The following is a 15909-nucleotide window of genomic DNA, read 5'->3' on the forward strand; positions in this document are numbered from 1 at the left end:
AGGACATGTATCAATTGAATGCTATATGAAATGCCAAATACTGTGATTGGAATTATTATTTTAACTGCTCAGCAGATCAACTGGGAGTCTTAGACCAGCTTGATTGTTTTTTTTCAAAACACATCTCTGGTATTTTCATCCACTTTAAACCCTCAAAAGCACTGCTCAGATAAAATAAGGTAACTTATTGCCTTGTTTTTTTTCTTTTTTTAGTCAGATATTTTCCTAATTTGATAGCATGCGATCAAATTAGATGTTTTTACTGTTTGATTACAGTAAAAACATCTATTATGTCATCTCAATGACACCCAGGAAGCAAGTACAAGTACAACATGGTGACCAGAGGACACAGAAAACTGATAACATTCAGTGACAACGGGCAACATAACCACTAGAAACATTATGTTGCCACTTAAACATTTCTCTGCTTTGAGGCAAGCAATTGAACCTACTGCCAATTAGAGGGTTACCTAGGCAACTCGAGACAAAAATGTTCGCTAGCAACCAGCAGGTACAGAGCAATGCAAGTCAGGGAATTGAATCTGAATTGCCAACGACTCTGAAACCTGCCAGTAGGGGACATATGATAGAGTAGTATAAATTAGAGGCTTACCTAGGCAACAGGAGCCTGGGATGTCCACTAGTTACCAATCATCAGCTACAAAGTGATGCAAGTAAATCACAAGCACATCATTTCTTGCATGTACTCTCAATGATGGAGTTTTCGTAATGTCTTGCTTATTTTGTTTATGAATCACAAAAGGCAGTATATCACTGAATTGTGGTTACTTTAGTAAGGCATGTGTCATGCATCTATACAACAGCAACACAAAGCCATCTAAAAATTCATTTCAGAGAGGTTTTTTTGTGTTTCTTTTTAAACAATCAGCAGAGCAGCTTTTAAGTTTACACAGTTTACTCAGTTTAACTACCTGTATTTATTACTTCTTATTGTGCCACTTGGACTTTGTTAAAAACTCCTGATTGTTTAACAGAGAATGGGGAAAACTTGATCCTGTAAAAGGGGCGTTTGTCGTCCACAACACACCTCGGTTGCTATAACAGCAGCTTGATTTGTAGCTCTCTAGATCCCAGGTGACAGGAAAGGGGAGGAATATAATTTAAAATGTCATCAAACTCAGGGATAGTCAGTGACAACAGCTGGAGAAGGGATGTGTGTTCTTCGCGCATGACCTCAGGGCATCATCAGTCAGCATCCGGCATGTCATAGGTTGCAGCAGAGGTGACTGGGCAAGAGATGGAGGAAGATCACGTGTTTGTGTCATAAATCAAGTCAGAAAAAGGGCTGCCCCTCTAAGCAGCACAACAGACTTCAGTAATGACACCAGTCAAGTGGGGGAAAGTGTTATACTTTGATTTTTTCCCCCCTTTTTTTGTGATCTGTGTGCATTTGGTTTGGAAATTAAGTGATTTCTTATTTGGCGTTATTTGCAAAGGATCCACCTGAATTTCACTCACCAAAACTGAAGCACTCACTTCTTGAATCAGCTGTACTGTACCACGAAGCAAGTTACATTATTCAGTTCAGTTTTTGTTTGTATAGCACCAAATCACAACAACAGTTACTTCAAGGTGCTTTATATTGTAAAGTAAAGAGAGAAACATCAGACAACTCCCTTTGAGCAGTTGGTGACAGTGGGAAGGAAAAACTCCCTTTTAACAAGATAAAACCTCCGGCAGACCCAGGCCCAGGGAGGGCGATGTCTTAACATTTGGTTTGGAGCAACTCCTTCTAATTTTCTTAAAGTGCATAATGAATTATTGTTTAAAGACACACAAATAGTTTTTTTTTCTTTTTCTTTTTGTAGTTATAACACATTTGTATTTGTCTTTTATTCAAACCAAGATTGACCAATGACTTACATGAAACATGACCTGTCCAGTTTGTTATTCTATTTTTTTTAATCATATCCTCCTGAGAACCAAGGAAAAGGGAATCTCCCCATTGCACTTTTTTGTGATTTCTTTCTTCTTTTACAGCTAAAAGACGCCACTCAAACACATGCGATATCAATGGAAAGCTCCTCTATTTAGTACTTTAGGACTTAGTAGGTTACCTGAAATAAGTCAAAAGATATAGACCAAAAACAAATATCCATTACAGAGGACATAAATGAACAGCCTGGTTCTCAGGAGGATATTTAAGGGTTTCAGTTGGTATAGTCTCTAGTTAGTTGTGCATGCTTGGGTCATTTAAACAAGCTTTTCAGTAAGGTCTGGTTCATATGCCTGCCTTAAGTTCTTTGTTGTTCTGTTAGTTTATTTTGGGAAATATGTTGTCTCATGAACTCATAAAATAGCAGCTCTCTCCTAAATGACAAGCAGGGGCCTCGTGTGTTTTCTCTGTTGCATCATTTATTTAGTGCAGCTGAATATGTCAGAGCATCCAGTCAGGAGTGGCACAGCTTGGCGAGTGAGGTGACGGTGATCTGGGGCTTGTGTCTGTGTGTGACATCACATTTTGTTGTGGAAAGAAAGTGCTCAGACAGCCAGCAGACTGTGCTCACTGTCTGCCACTCTGTGACTTCACAGACTGTACGCCTGAACTCTGAGATTTACAGAAGCACATTAACTGCATGAGACACCGATGTCAGCACGCTGATTGTCTCTCCTTCTATTCACGATGAGAGAATTTTTCACACATACTGCAGAGAGGACAGTTTGGTGGAAAAGTATTCCCAGCATACTGTGATTTTACCCTCTCTGTCTGTACTTTGTGACACACACAGCTCATACAGTACATCTGTTGCATTAGACGGCTACAGTCTAGTTTCCTTCCTTTTATTTGTATTAGAGATGAAACTAAGGAATATCTTCATTATCAGTTAGTTCAGTTGGTTGTGCTCTCACTTATATTTTATGTCTGTAAATTAGACAAAACATAGAACATACAGTGGGGCAAAAAAGTATTTAGTCAGCCACCGATTGTGCAAGTTCCCCCACTTAAAATGATGACAGAGGTCAGTAATTTGCACCAGAGGTACACTTCAACTGTGAGAGACAGAATGTGAAAAAAAATCCATGAATTCACATGGTAGGATTTGTAAAGAATTTATTCGTAAATCAGGGTGGAAAATAAGTATTTGGTCACCTCAAACAAGGAAAATCTCTTGCTCTCACAGACCTGTAATGTCTCCTGTAAGAAGCTTTTCTGTCCCCCACTTGTTACCTGTATGAATGGCACCTGTTTGAACTCATCATCTGTATAAAAGACACCTGTCCACAGCCTCAAACAGTCAGACTCCAAACTCCGCCATGGCCAAGACCAAAGAGCTTTGGAAGGACACCAGGAAAAGTATTGTAGACCTGCACCAGACTGGGAAGAGTGAATCTACAATAGGCAAGCAGCTTGGTGTGAAAAAATCAACTGTGGGAGCAATCATCAGAAAATGGAAGACATACAAGACCACTGATAATCTCCCTCGATCTGGGGCTCCACGCAAGATCTCATCCCGTGGGGTCAAAATGATCATGAGAACGGTGAGCAAAGATCCCAGAACCACACGGGGGGACCTGGTGAATGACCTGCAGAGAGCTGGGACCAAAGTAACAAAGGTCACCCTCAGTAACACACTACAACGGCAGGGAATCAAATCCCGCAGTGCCAGACGTGTTCCGCTGCTGAAGCCAGTGCATGTCCAGGCCCGTCTGAAGTTTGCCAGAGAGCACATGGATGATACAGCAGAGGATTGGGAGAATGTCATGTGGTCAGATGAAACCAAAGTAGAACTTTTTGGTATAAACTCAACTCGTCGTGTTCGGAGGAAGAAGAATACTGAGTTGCATCCCAAGAACACCATACCTACTGTGAAGCATGGGGGTGGAAACATCATGCTATGGAGCTGTTTTTCTGCCAAGGGGACAGGACGACTGATCCGTGTTAAGGACAGAATGAATGGGGCCATGTATCGTGAGATTTTGAGCCAAAACCTCCTTCCATCAGTGAGAACTTTGAAGATGAAACGAGGCTGGGTCTTCCAACATGACAATGATCCACAACACACCGCCCGGGCAACAAAGGAGTGGCTCCGTAAGAAGCATTTGAAAGTCCTGGAGTGGCCTAGCCAGTCTCCAGACCTCAACCCCATAGAAAATCTGTGGCGGGAGTTGAAAGTCCGTGTTGCTCGGCGACAGCCCCAAAACATCACTGCTCTCGAGAAGATCTGCATGGAGGAATGGGCCAAAATACCAGCTACTGTGTGTGCAAACCTGGTAAAGACCTATAGTAAACGTTTGACCTCTGTTATTGCCAACAAAGGTTATGTTACAAAGTATTGAGTTGTATTTTTGTTATTGACCAAATACTTATTTTCCACCCTGATTTACGAATAAATTCTTTACAAATCCTACCATGTGAATTCATGGATTTTTTTTTCACATTCTGTCTCTCACAGTTGAAGTGTACCTCTGGTGCAAATTACTGACCTCTGTCATCATTTTAAGTGGGGGAACTTGCACAATCGGTGGCTGACTAAATACTTTTTTGCCCCACTGTATAAAGAAGTAAAAATCCAGGGTGGCATCTTTATACACCATTTTTGGTGCTGTTTTGTCTGACTTGCAGTCTAAAACTGCTTCAGTTTTCAGAAGATTATGAAAAATAAAAATATTTACATTTAAGAAGCTTTATTAAGTGGGGTTTTTTTTTTCAGTTCATGGGTTTTGTCCAGCCGGTGATGTGAAACAGAAAAAAGCAAAAAAGAATGAATCAACAACATGATTAATCCTCTTCTTTTCAGGTGCAGCTTTATTTCCACATTAGAGATCAGTGATGATTAGCTAAAGAATCTCCGGCTCCTGCAAGTCAAGTTCCACATACGTTATAATTTAGTCTAGTATATTTTGAAGTAGCCTAACAGTTGTATCAGTTTCTGTTTGTAGTCAACAAAGGCTGTTAAGTACAGTCAGTGCAGTATTTCGACATTTATAGTTTTCATTATCAACTGGAGGATACGCTAATAATAAAACAACAAAATAATGAGTCTCTTTGTCTTATTTGAATTCAAAAGTTTAAAAAGAGCTTTTGATCTTCAAATAAACTGCTTAATTTAAAAAATAATTTTAAAATGTACTCCTGTTCAGTCCTTTCAAACAGGTTCAGACACTTGGAGATTGTGCAAACCACTATTTTCCTTACATTTGTCACCTTCTATAATCATTAAAAAATAATAATAATAATAGATTTTTTTTAATTCCTTGATAATATTTCAGTAGGACCAGTTAAGTGACATTCACTCCTCTCAAATCAGCTGAATGTGGTTCACACTTGCTCTAATCTGTGCTAAAATTTAACTGACTCGGTTAAATCTTAAGGCTCGTTACATATGTCATCTTTGATCAGGAAAAAAATAAGGGATGATTATTTAATTCCTTCTTTGTGATGGTGAGCAATAGCATGGATACGTACAGAGCATGACAGTCTGAGATGGACGGACTATCTTTTCAGTTTTCTGGTAATCATGGTCATGGAGCATGTACAGCAGCATCTGTGAAGGCTTTTCCTTTTATGTTTTCTTGCTGCTCTTGTTCTGTGTTTTTTTTTTTTTTTTTTTTTTTTTTTACCTGTCGTTTGTTAAGTAGCAGTTAATTACACTTAAAACTGAACATCTAAAAATAAATATTTATTCATTTATTTTAAATCTGGTAAAACATCCCTGAATTCTGTTCAGTTTAGGAACAGTTTCACAAGTGGTCAAAAAGAGGAAAACAAAGACTATTATTAAAAACCTCTCCAGTTATCTTTGCATGAACCAGTTTGAATTTTAGACCATCCAAATAATGTAATTTTGTAAAAGTTAAAACTTCTTGGCCGGCTTTCATTCTGGCTCCCTCAGGCCAGAGTCGCTCATCCAAACAAGCTCAAACTTGGCAGTGCACTTAACTCATTTCCTTGGCAACACAGCCTGCAAGCTTGAAGTGGTTTGGATAAACAGTTGTTGAGATAGGTAAAGAACAGTTGGAAGTACGGACATGCAGAGATTTCTCAAGTTGTTAGTTAAGATTTGTCTGATTTCTTGCTTTGCTGCTATAACAGCTGTCTACTTTGTCTCTTTTGACTCTCTAAAGTGGAGAAAAAGTCAACCAGTGAAGCTGTGGCTGAGTACTTGGAGGGAAGAAAGAAATATGAAGGGCTCAAGAACCGAAAACTGAAAAAAGGCTCAAGCAGAGAAGAACAGGCAAGAGGGCACAATTTGTTGCACTAAATTACTGAAATTGAAATAGACTGTAAATTCTGTAGTTGTTAACGTGTGTTTTAATGATGTCTGATCTTTACGGTAGACGCTGGCCCTGCTCAACAGCTTCAAGTCCAAGCTGTCATCGGCCATCACTGAGGGTCCACAGGAGGACATGGAGGAGCTGGCAGAGGATGATGACAAAGGATGGTCAGTGAGCTTGACACTATTCGAGATAAATTCAATTCAATTTTCAATTCAATTTTATTTATATAGCGCCAAATCACAACAAAAGTCGCCTCAAGGCGCTTCATAGATACAGAGAAAAACCCAACAATCATATGACCCCCTATGAGCAAGCACTTTGGCGACAGTGGGAAGGAAAAACTCCCTTTTAACAGGAAGAAACCTCCGGCAGAACCAGGCTCAGGGAGGGGCGGCCATCTGCTGCGACCGGTTGGGGTGAGAGAAGGAAGACAGGATAAAGACATGCTGTGGAAGAGAGACAGAGGTTAATAACAGATATGATTCAATGCAGAGAGGTCTATTAATACATAGTGAGTGAGAAAGGTGACTGGAAAGGAAAAACTCAATGCATTATGGGAATCCCCCGGCAGCCTACATCTATTGCAGCATAACAAAGGGAGGATTCAGGGTCACCTGGTCCAGCCCTAACTATATGCTTTAGAAAAAAGGAAAGTTTTAAGCCTAATCTTAAAAGTAGAGATAGTGTCTGTCTCCCGAATCCAAACTGGAAGCTGGTTCCACAGAAGAGGGGCCTGAAAACTGAAGGCTCTGCCTCCCATTCTACTTTTAAATACTCTAGGAACAACAAGTAGGCCTGCAGAGCGAGAGCGGAGCGCTCTAATAGGGTGATATGGTACTACAAGGTCATTAAGATAAGATGGGGCCTGATTATTTAAGACCTTGTATGTGAGGAGCAGGATTTTGAATTCAATTCTGGATTTAACAGGAAGCCAATGAAGGGAAGCCAAAACAGGAGAAATATGCTCTCTCTTTCTAGTCCCTGTCAGGACTCTTGCTGCAGCATTTTGGATTAGCTGAAGGCTTTTCAGTGAGTTTTTTGGACATCCTGATAATAATGAATTACAGTAGTCCAGCCTGGAAGTAATAAATGCATGAACTAGTTTTTCAGCGTCACTCTGAGACAGGATATTTCTAATTTTAGAGATGTTGCGCAAATGGAAGAAAGCAGTCTTACATATTTGTTTAATATGTGCGTTGAAGGACATGTCCGAAATAAATGAGCGGGATATTTTCATTTTCTTCTTTCATGGTCATCTTTTAGGAAAGAATCCAGACATTGTTCATTTATTTCAATTTATGCAACTGAATAAAGCAAAGTCAAGCATGATCATGAGCCTATCCCACCTGTCTTAGGGTGAGAGGCAGGATACACCCTGGACAGGTCGCCAGTCTGTCACAGGGCTACCATTCGCACTCACATTTACTCCCGCATTGGGCAATTTAGTGTTTCCAATTAACCTAACCCCGCTAACTGCATGTTTTTGGACTGTGGGAGGAAGCTGAAGTACCTGGAGAGAACCCACACAAGCATGGGGAGAACATGCAAACTCCACACAGAAGGACCCTGGCCTGACACAATTATGTTAAAAATGACTATTTAGTTCTTTAAAATTTGAAGACATTTAAAAGATTAAATGGAAGACGGTTAAATTTTCATTTAAATGTTGCTTTTGGTTATTTTTTTAGTTAAAACTTGCTGATTATAGTGTTATACTCATAGACAGTAATAAAGTAATATGATGTCAGCCACTGGTGTCTGGATTCCCATTTTTCGAGATTACCGTTTTCCGCCATCAACATCTTGGTTGCAAGAAAAACTGATGTAAGAAGAAGAGGTGGGTCTGAGTGTAAAACCACTGACTCATCGGCAGATGGTTTGTGACTGACAAGTCAATGAGCAAAACATGGTATGAGCAAAAAGGTCAACAAAGAAAGCCTTGTCTCCGCCCACCCCCATAGCTTTCTATGGAGGGAAAAGGCTCGGGCTGGACGTTTGCAACCCCAGCTATCGCCATCTGGTGGCTTTAAGACAGAATGCAGTTTTTAAGGCACTTCCGCAGTGGCTTCATTTTTCTGACAGGGAATCTTTGTCCATGTTTTTCGTTTTCTCTGGTTAGACTACTTTAATATAATGAACAAACTTACTTGTCCAACTGTTAACAGAAATGCTGATTCTATATCAAGAAAAGAAAAGTACCACATCATTGGTCTATAACTTAAATTCACTGTTCACTGCAGTAGAATTTAAACCTACAATAGTAGAAACTCTGAGCAATACGTGAGCACATCAGTCCTCCCAGAGCCCAAGAAGCAGTCCGGCATACACACCATTTTGTGGACAGTGAAGTTTAAGCATGACAGGCTAACTAGAAAAAAGATGTTTTATTATTTCATTGATATTATGATGACTATCGCTAAAAGACAACATAATATCAGGAGCAACAAACATGAGACACTGGAAAAACAAAATCCTTCCTTGTACAGATGAACCTGAACTCTATAAGATCTAAAGCTCACTCCAAGTTCTGATAAATGTGTGTGAAAGTTCAGGTTGTGTGCTTGTGTATGTGTGTCACGTTGGGATTTCAAGCCACAGCCACCAGATTGGCCATCAGGAAATCAGGCCTGACTGTGTGTTTTCCTCTCATATTCTGTTTTTCACCAAAGATCTCAAAGTCTAACTGCACAGAGTGAGGGTTTGAAATTAATACCATGTGTTTGAACGTGAGCAAAGTGTCTGTGTGCAAGAGATTTAGAATAACAAAATCTGTAGTTCCTATTAGTCTCAAGAAGCCTCCTTGAAGTTCAGTCTGGGTGTGCGTTTGTGTGTCAGCGTGCATATGTGGGGGTCCTAATGAATTTGAGAGAAGCCTTGGCTGGCCTCTCCCGGCTGTAGACACCTCACGGTGTTGCCCCTGCCAGGTATGGTGAGAAAGGAGGGACGGGGCAGTAGCATAGCAGTCCTAGAAAAATACCAGTGGGGAAGTCTGTGCCACTCTAGGAGTACTGCGAACAGAATGTGGGTTACAACAGGTCAGACATTGGAAGTCAAGTCTGGGCCAGAGGAGGTAAACTATTCCATCTGTGTCTGTGTCTCCAAATTCTGACTCTCCCTCTACAGCCCCCTCCTCCCCCAACTCCTTCTGCTTTGCTAACACACAACCTCAGAGCCCACTCTCTCAAAGCAAAGAGCCCTCCATTGCTTTCACCATTCCTCCATATTCAGTAAATCCCACCCCCTGCTTGAGTAAAAAGAATGCAAGACAAATAAATAGAGGAAAAGCTTCTGTAGACTCGCGTTATGGCAGCACAGCGGTTTTGATAAGCCCCTAACGCTGCCTTTCCACATCATGTTTCAGAGCTGGATGACTCTGAGGCTGTATGACCGGCAGACTGTCATCACAGAGACTGCTAGACAAATTATCAGAGGCGGCATGCTCACGCAGCAGGAGTCCTCAGGGCCTGCCAGAGTCTAACCGTGGCATTCTAGATGAGCTGTCACAACTCCTGCCGATTTCAAATGAACACAGGAGAAAATCCAGATCGCACCAACATACTAAAACACCCTAACTGCACAGACACGTAGAAGAGGTCATGCACGCTAGAACAACCCTTGTTTAAGTTTACAGCATGGAGTTTTGTTTTTTTAATACAGGCATGTGGAAACACACTGAAACAATCTGTTAATCGTGAACTTTGAAGGAAACATTTAAAGATTTTCTTATTTTAGGTATGAACAAAACTACGTTTGCATTTCCTCTGGTTTGCTCTGGTTTCATACGACAAGCATAGCATGAGCTGATTGTAAATAGAATTTGGCGCCACAATTGTTCCACCATGTAATGTTGGTTGGTATTTTTCATCGAAGGATTGACTCAAATAATGCACATAATATGTGTACCAGCTCAAGTTTGGGTTTTCATACATGAATTCAGTTTATTTCCCTAATTAAATCTCAAGTTTTAAACCAGTTTTTGACAGATTTCTAAAAGTTGTGTCGTCGTCTTTTTATGACAGGTTGTCTAATAGATTTTTTTAAAAATTAAATAAAACACTAAAGCACTGTACCTATATGGTGGGTGTGTGTGGTTTATATTTTACTTTCCCTTCCCCCAATTCCAGTACCAGCACCGGGGGGAGATGGGGGGGGTAATAGTTTATAAAGGTATCTGAGTATCACACAACCAGTTCTGAACCAGTTACAGTGTAAAGCCACCTTTGCAGCAACCCTGTGAGGCCATAATTAGGCACAAGTTAACATGCTTAAAGTGATGCTTAAAATGCTTAAAACATTGTAATGATGTACTCTTGTGTGAATTCAGGTTCACAACAACAATTAAGCCAGTCATTTTAGAACTACCAGTTATCCTAAAGGTTAACTGCTGGACAAAGCTGGAGTACCTGGGGATGATGGAGACCATGAAACTCCACAGATAAAGGCCCAAAGCTTACCAGCAGGTTAAAAATGCAAACCTTGCTGCGAGGGAACTGTGCCATTCACTGCCATTGCAGCTATGCTGCAAAACTAACTGGAACCATTACCGATTAAGATAAAAATGTAGTGATTACAGTTTTGCATTTTTGCCTTTTTTACATTTTGAAAAAGACTTGAAGCTGGGAAAATTACTTCTCAGCTCAGGAAATGAGGCTAAGAAGAATGTGAATGCAAGTTAACCATGATTATTATGTCAGTTCTTTGTGTTAGAGTGCTAATGTGTGGGTCTGTGGAAAAACTGTAGCAAAGTTAGAGGACCACCAGAGTCACTAGGGTTAAGCCCCCTTGGACTTCACCTTGGTATTTTTTTTTTTGTTGGGAAATGCCCTCCTCCTTGTATCTGGTTTTTTAGAAAGCCACAGTGAGGGTAAGCCACACTAGGTAAATAAACACAATACTATAGGCTTAATGTCAAAAAACACTGGTGATTTTAGAGCATCTATTTAAGTCATTTTAGCTACCGTTTAAAGAACACTATTATATTGACAAATTAGACTCTTAGTCTTGATTTAACATTTCAACTGGGTTTAAAGGTTTATTAAGTAATCCTTTCAGATCCTTAAATAGATAAAATAATGTTGTAGTTTCAAAATATACGTTGATTAGTGTGTAATTATCTGCCAGAGAGCTCGATTTTGGTTTCATCTGACCAAAGGACGATTGATTGTCAACAGTTTGCACCTTTTCTTTTTTTTTTTTTTTTTTTTGCCTGTCCCGTTTGGCTCCTTTGCCATCAGAATTGTTGTCTAAAGGCAAAGAAAGATGCCCAACGGATTTACTTTAACAAATTGACCATCCCAGCCTTGCCGTAATGGTCCATTTGATTCACCTTTTATTGTTCATTTTATTTTCACTTACTGAATACGGGACAGACTTGACTGGGGGAAAGAAGGGGAGAAAGAAAGAGGGAAAGAGAAACAGCTGAGAAGAGGGACGGGGGAGAAGGGCAAAAGACAAAAACCAACAGAATGAGCAGAAAAAAAAAGAAGAAGAAAAAATGCATATATCAGTCACCTGCTGAGAAAGAAAAAAGAAAACAAGGAGAAGAGAACAAGAGTAATAGAATAAACAACATCACAATGATATATGGGAATATGACAGTAAATACTAGAGATGGCACGATACCACTTTTTTATGTCCGATACCGATACCGATATCATAAATTTGGATATCTGCCGATACCGATATGAATCCGATATAGTGTTTTTTAATCAACAAAACTGTTTTTTAAAATATCTTGCTGCATTTTGCAAGTCTGCAAGTTCATACTCAAGTTTAAAACAACAACTACACTAAAGCTATTCTGTTATACCTGTATACAAAAAAAATATTTCATAGTTCAGCAATACTGATCAATCTAATAAACTTAGACCTACACCATCCTCCCTATTCTGGTATTTTAAAGAGTACTTAGCGTAAATATTAAGCAACCTAACTAATAGGGTTCCAACTCCCAGCAACAACAAAAATAAATAAATAAAAAATAGGGAACCACCCTCACGCGCCACCTCATGATGCTTAATCGACGTAATCAACCTTAATTTGATGCAGTGTGAAAAAAAATGCACAGAAATCAATTATTTTTCAAGAAATATTAAATAGATTCAACATCTTTCTTCAACAAAATTGCAGACTGCACAGATGGTACCTTCCCAAAGGAAAAAGCACTATAGCTTACTAGGGTATATATATTAGACTTAATAGTCACTATATACAGTAATTGACTTCTATTCATTTTACATCAAATTAAAACTTTGTGTGTCAGATAATTATTTATTAAAAGCTAGACATTTTAAATGAGAATAAGAAAGAAAAGTATGTCTTTGTGCCCCCTTTTCCCTGTTAATGCCCTATCGGTCCCCCTGGCTAAACTTTGCTAGATCCGCCCCTGCACAGTTACGTCAGCTGTAGAAAAAGATCCTGGTGTAGAAAGTAATATTAAATAAATTCTAACAACAGCTTATCAAGCTTAAACGTGCTGCTGTTGTTCAGCCGCTGGTTTCCTCTTTCTGGTGCAAAGTGGGCCAAAAACAAAGATGGACTCACGACAGAAAAGCCGATCAGCTGATCATTTAAGCAGTTTCACGATTGAAGTAGCAGCCGGAGAGCGAGAGGCAGTCGCTCGTTAAGCTTAACGCAGGAATGCTTTACAAACATTCAGAGATGGACTTACACACTTGCTTTACTTCTCTCGGGGATAACTTTGTCGGAGATGAAATGCCGGGTTGCTAGCGAAGCTCCAAATGCTATCCAGACCACAGGTCCCGCATGCCACAGCCGCTCTATCACGTGATGCATATTGCTCCGACGTGCTAACGTTCTGAGGCGAGTTACGGCGTGTTGCAAGTTTTGTGAGGTGCTTTCGTGATATTTAATGGATCGGATTACATTTTTTATTTTTCTCCGATATCCGATCCAGTCATTTAGGTCAGTATCGGACCGATACCGATACGTAATATCGGATCGGTCCATCTCTAGTAAATACTAAATATTAAACATTATTGTGCAGCACATAAGATCAACAGAACACAGTGTGCTTTGAGGTAGGAGCCAAAAAGGGTGTAGTTTGTGGGTGTGATCACCCGTGTGTACACCTGTGAGCATGGACGCGCTTGTTTTTTTAAAAGGTTCCTTCATGTAATGATCTGCTAGAGGGTGTGGGGGGGCCACAGCCCCGTTTGCACCTTTTCAACCAGCTTCTTGATCTTGTAATCCATTCCAGTCTTGTGTAGGTCTACAGACTTGTTCCTGCCACCCTCTTTGGTTTTCCCCAATGGTGATGCCATTGCAGCTATGCTATGCAAAACACATTCATACAAGCACTATTTTCTATGCCTAAATGCTTTCTATTTAACATTCACACATTTTCACACTCCAATGATCACATTGGAGTGCAACTAAAGGTTCAGTATCTTGCCCGAAGGACTGAACCACCAACCTTCATATTGGTAGATGACCTCTGTCTACCTCCTGAGCTACAGCCACCTATCAGGAGTATCTGTAATTGATTCTTTCCCACACAGAGCCGATCTGCAGGAGCCCAAATTCTAGCTGGGTTGTATGGCATCGAGTAGTTATTTCACTCAATGAAATGTAAATCCATTTATAATTTTTATGTAATATTTTTTTCTGGATTTTTGGTTTATATCCTGTCTCTTTCCATTAAAATGAAGCAACCATAAAAATTAAAGACTGTTAATTTCTTTGTGTGAGCAAGCTTATGAATTCAGCAGGAGATCAAGTAGTTATTTTCCCCTGCTTCAACTAATTATTGGGTTTGTTGTTATGAAACTTCTCAAAGCAAAAGAGAAACTGGCCTCTAGGTAACGGTTCCACAGAGCAGTGATTTAGTGGATCCTGTCCTGCTGTTCTTTGAACTCTCTCCACCTCCTCTCTTTGTCTGATTTAGGATGGCCCATGTTCTGCAGTTTGATGAGCAAAGCAGAAAAGTCAAGGATGCCAACATGCAGGATGAGGACACCTTTGAGATCTATGACCCACGCAACCCCGTTAACAAACGCAGGAGAGAGGAGAGCAAGAAGATCCTGAAAGAAAAGAAGGCCAAGAGGTGAGGTCACAAGGTCATAGGTCGTGCCGAAGCCATGTGACTAAAACCAAAACTGGCCGTACAGCATCCTGGCAGTCTACCTTTTCATTGCTTCAAACCCGGCTTTGTTGAACCATTTCCTGGTGCGAACATTACAAATGAGGATGCTGAGCAGAAAACACGATGTCCCCGTTTTCTGTGAGGAAACGGCTTCTTCACAGCTTCACCTGAACAGTTACTCATCAGGAGAAAAAAAATAGTGAACCTTACATGTAATGTTCATTTATATGACTTTGTATTTTCTGTTTACAGTTAAATGTGAGCCTTTGTTAGAAAAATAAATACCAATCATAAACAGCCTGTAATGACTCTGTTCTGTTTGATTTTAAACAAATGTATCACTAAGGAGCCATTTTTCAGGATAAATTGATACTCTAATGCAGTTTGTGAGGCCTTTCTTGCTTACATGGAAGGGCTATAAAACCTGGTGTATGTGCCCACTCTCTTCTTTCCATCTGGCATCAACTATTCGTGTTTGGACAGCTCATCCATCCTCTGCTTGCACTGGTGCTATGGCTGACTTCCACATTCAAGTGTTTCTTCAGATTTAGTTTGAGCAAATATGCAAGTAAATCTCTTGTGTGGACACCCTACTATTCACTTAGCTTTCAGCCAGTCTGGGACAAGTAAGGCATATAGACCACAAGAATACTTGCACAAAAAATGCTTGCCTAATATCATTTAGGTCAGGGTATGGATATGGAAAAGCTGAGTGTCCTGTGGTTTCTGGCACAAGGATGTTGACAGCTTCTTTTGGCTTGACGGTGATGGTCTTTGTCATGTTACTCAAGCCTTTCCTAGATAGTTTTTGTGGTGTCTGAACCCGTTATCACTTCTGGGGAACCCTTGTGCAGTCAGGGAAGGTGTTTGATGGTCAGCATCAATGTTTAGGTGAGCGGTACATATCAAATGAATGCTATGACCTTCATGAACCTCAACAGAATATAGTATATTTATGTAAAACGTTTTAGTCAGTCAGCCTGGCTCTGGATTTAATGTTGAGGCTGATCAACGAATGCACATGCTCCAAATCAGCTATATATTATGGGTCTTTACCATTGGAATGCTGTTTCATGGTTATAGCCAGTTAAAACAGCAGAAAGTACCACATTCTGTGGGTCTTTGGATATGAAAAATGAATGAAAGAATGATTCAAACCCAAGCAACAGGGAGTAACATTTCACAGGTATCCTAATATGCAGATTTCCAAATGCTTTAAGTATGTTTGCATGAATCTGAGTTCAAATAAAATTCATCTATTTTATACTGGGCATTGGTGCAGTCCCTTAGCTCATCCTCTGTCTGGAGAAAAAAAAACATTTTAGCTCCCTTTCCCCCTGTCTTTAAGCCAGCTTTCTTGGCAGCCCTTGCTAACAGAAGATTGGCAAGGAGCAGGTAGAAGGAACAGCAGGTGGGAGGAGCTTCTGTGCTTACAACTAGAGCACCAAAGTGCTCTCACTTACCAATCAAAATCAAGAAGGGGTGGGTCTTAGAATATCAGCTCTCAACAGTTGCAAAGAAGAAACTGATTGTAGTTGTCACTGAGGAGCCAGTAAATTGCAACT

At 40.1% G+C, this 15909-nt stretch overlaps 1 protein-coding gene across 1 annotated transcript in view; it reads left to right on the top strand.

Moving 5' to 3' along the window:
- Positions 1 to 14663, top strand: part of cwc27 (CWC27 spliceosome associated cyclophilin) — a 34242-nt gene extending 19579 nt beyond the window's left edge. The window contains exons 12-14 of the mRNA XM_086301440.1: positions 6088 to 6197; positions 6301 to 6404; positions 14147 to 14663. Coding sequence (XP_086157566.1) covers positions 6088 to 6197; positions 6301 to 6404; positions 14147 to 14309 — 377 coding nt within the window. The 3' untranslated portion in view covers positions 14310 to 14663. The remainder of the gene's footprint in view (positions 1 to 6087; positions 6198 to 6300; positions 6405 to 14146) is intronic.
- Positions 14664 to 15909: the final 1246 nt, after the last annotated feature.

This window comes from Aulonocara sp. 'chitande type north' Nkhata Bay, linkage group LG7 (genome assembly GCF_057382095.1).
Source record: "Aulonocara sp. 'chitande type north' Nkhata Bay isolate Kocher_YH1m ecotype deep benthic linkage group LG7, A_spYH_male_GT1.1, whole genome shotgun sequence".
Taxonomy (NCBI): Eukaryota; Metazoa; Chordata; class Actinopteri; order Cichliformes; family Cichlidae; genus Aulonocara; species Aulonocara sp. 'chitande type north' Nkhata Bay.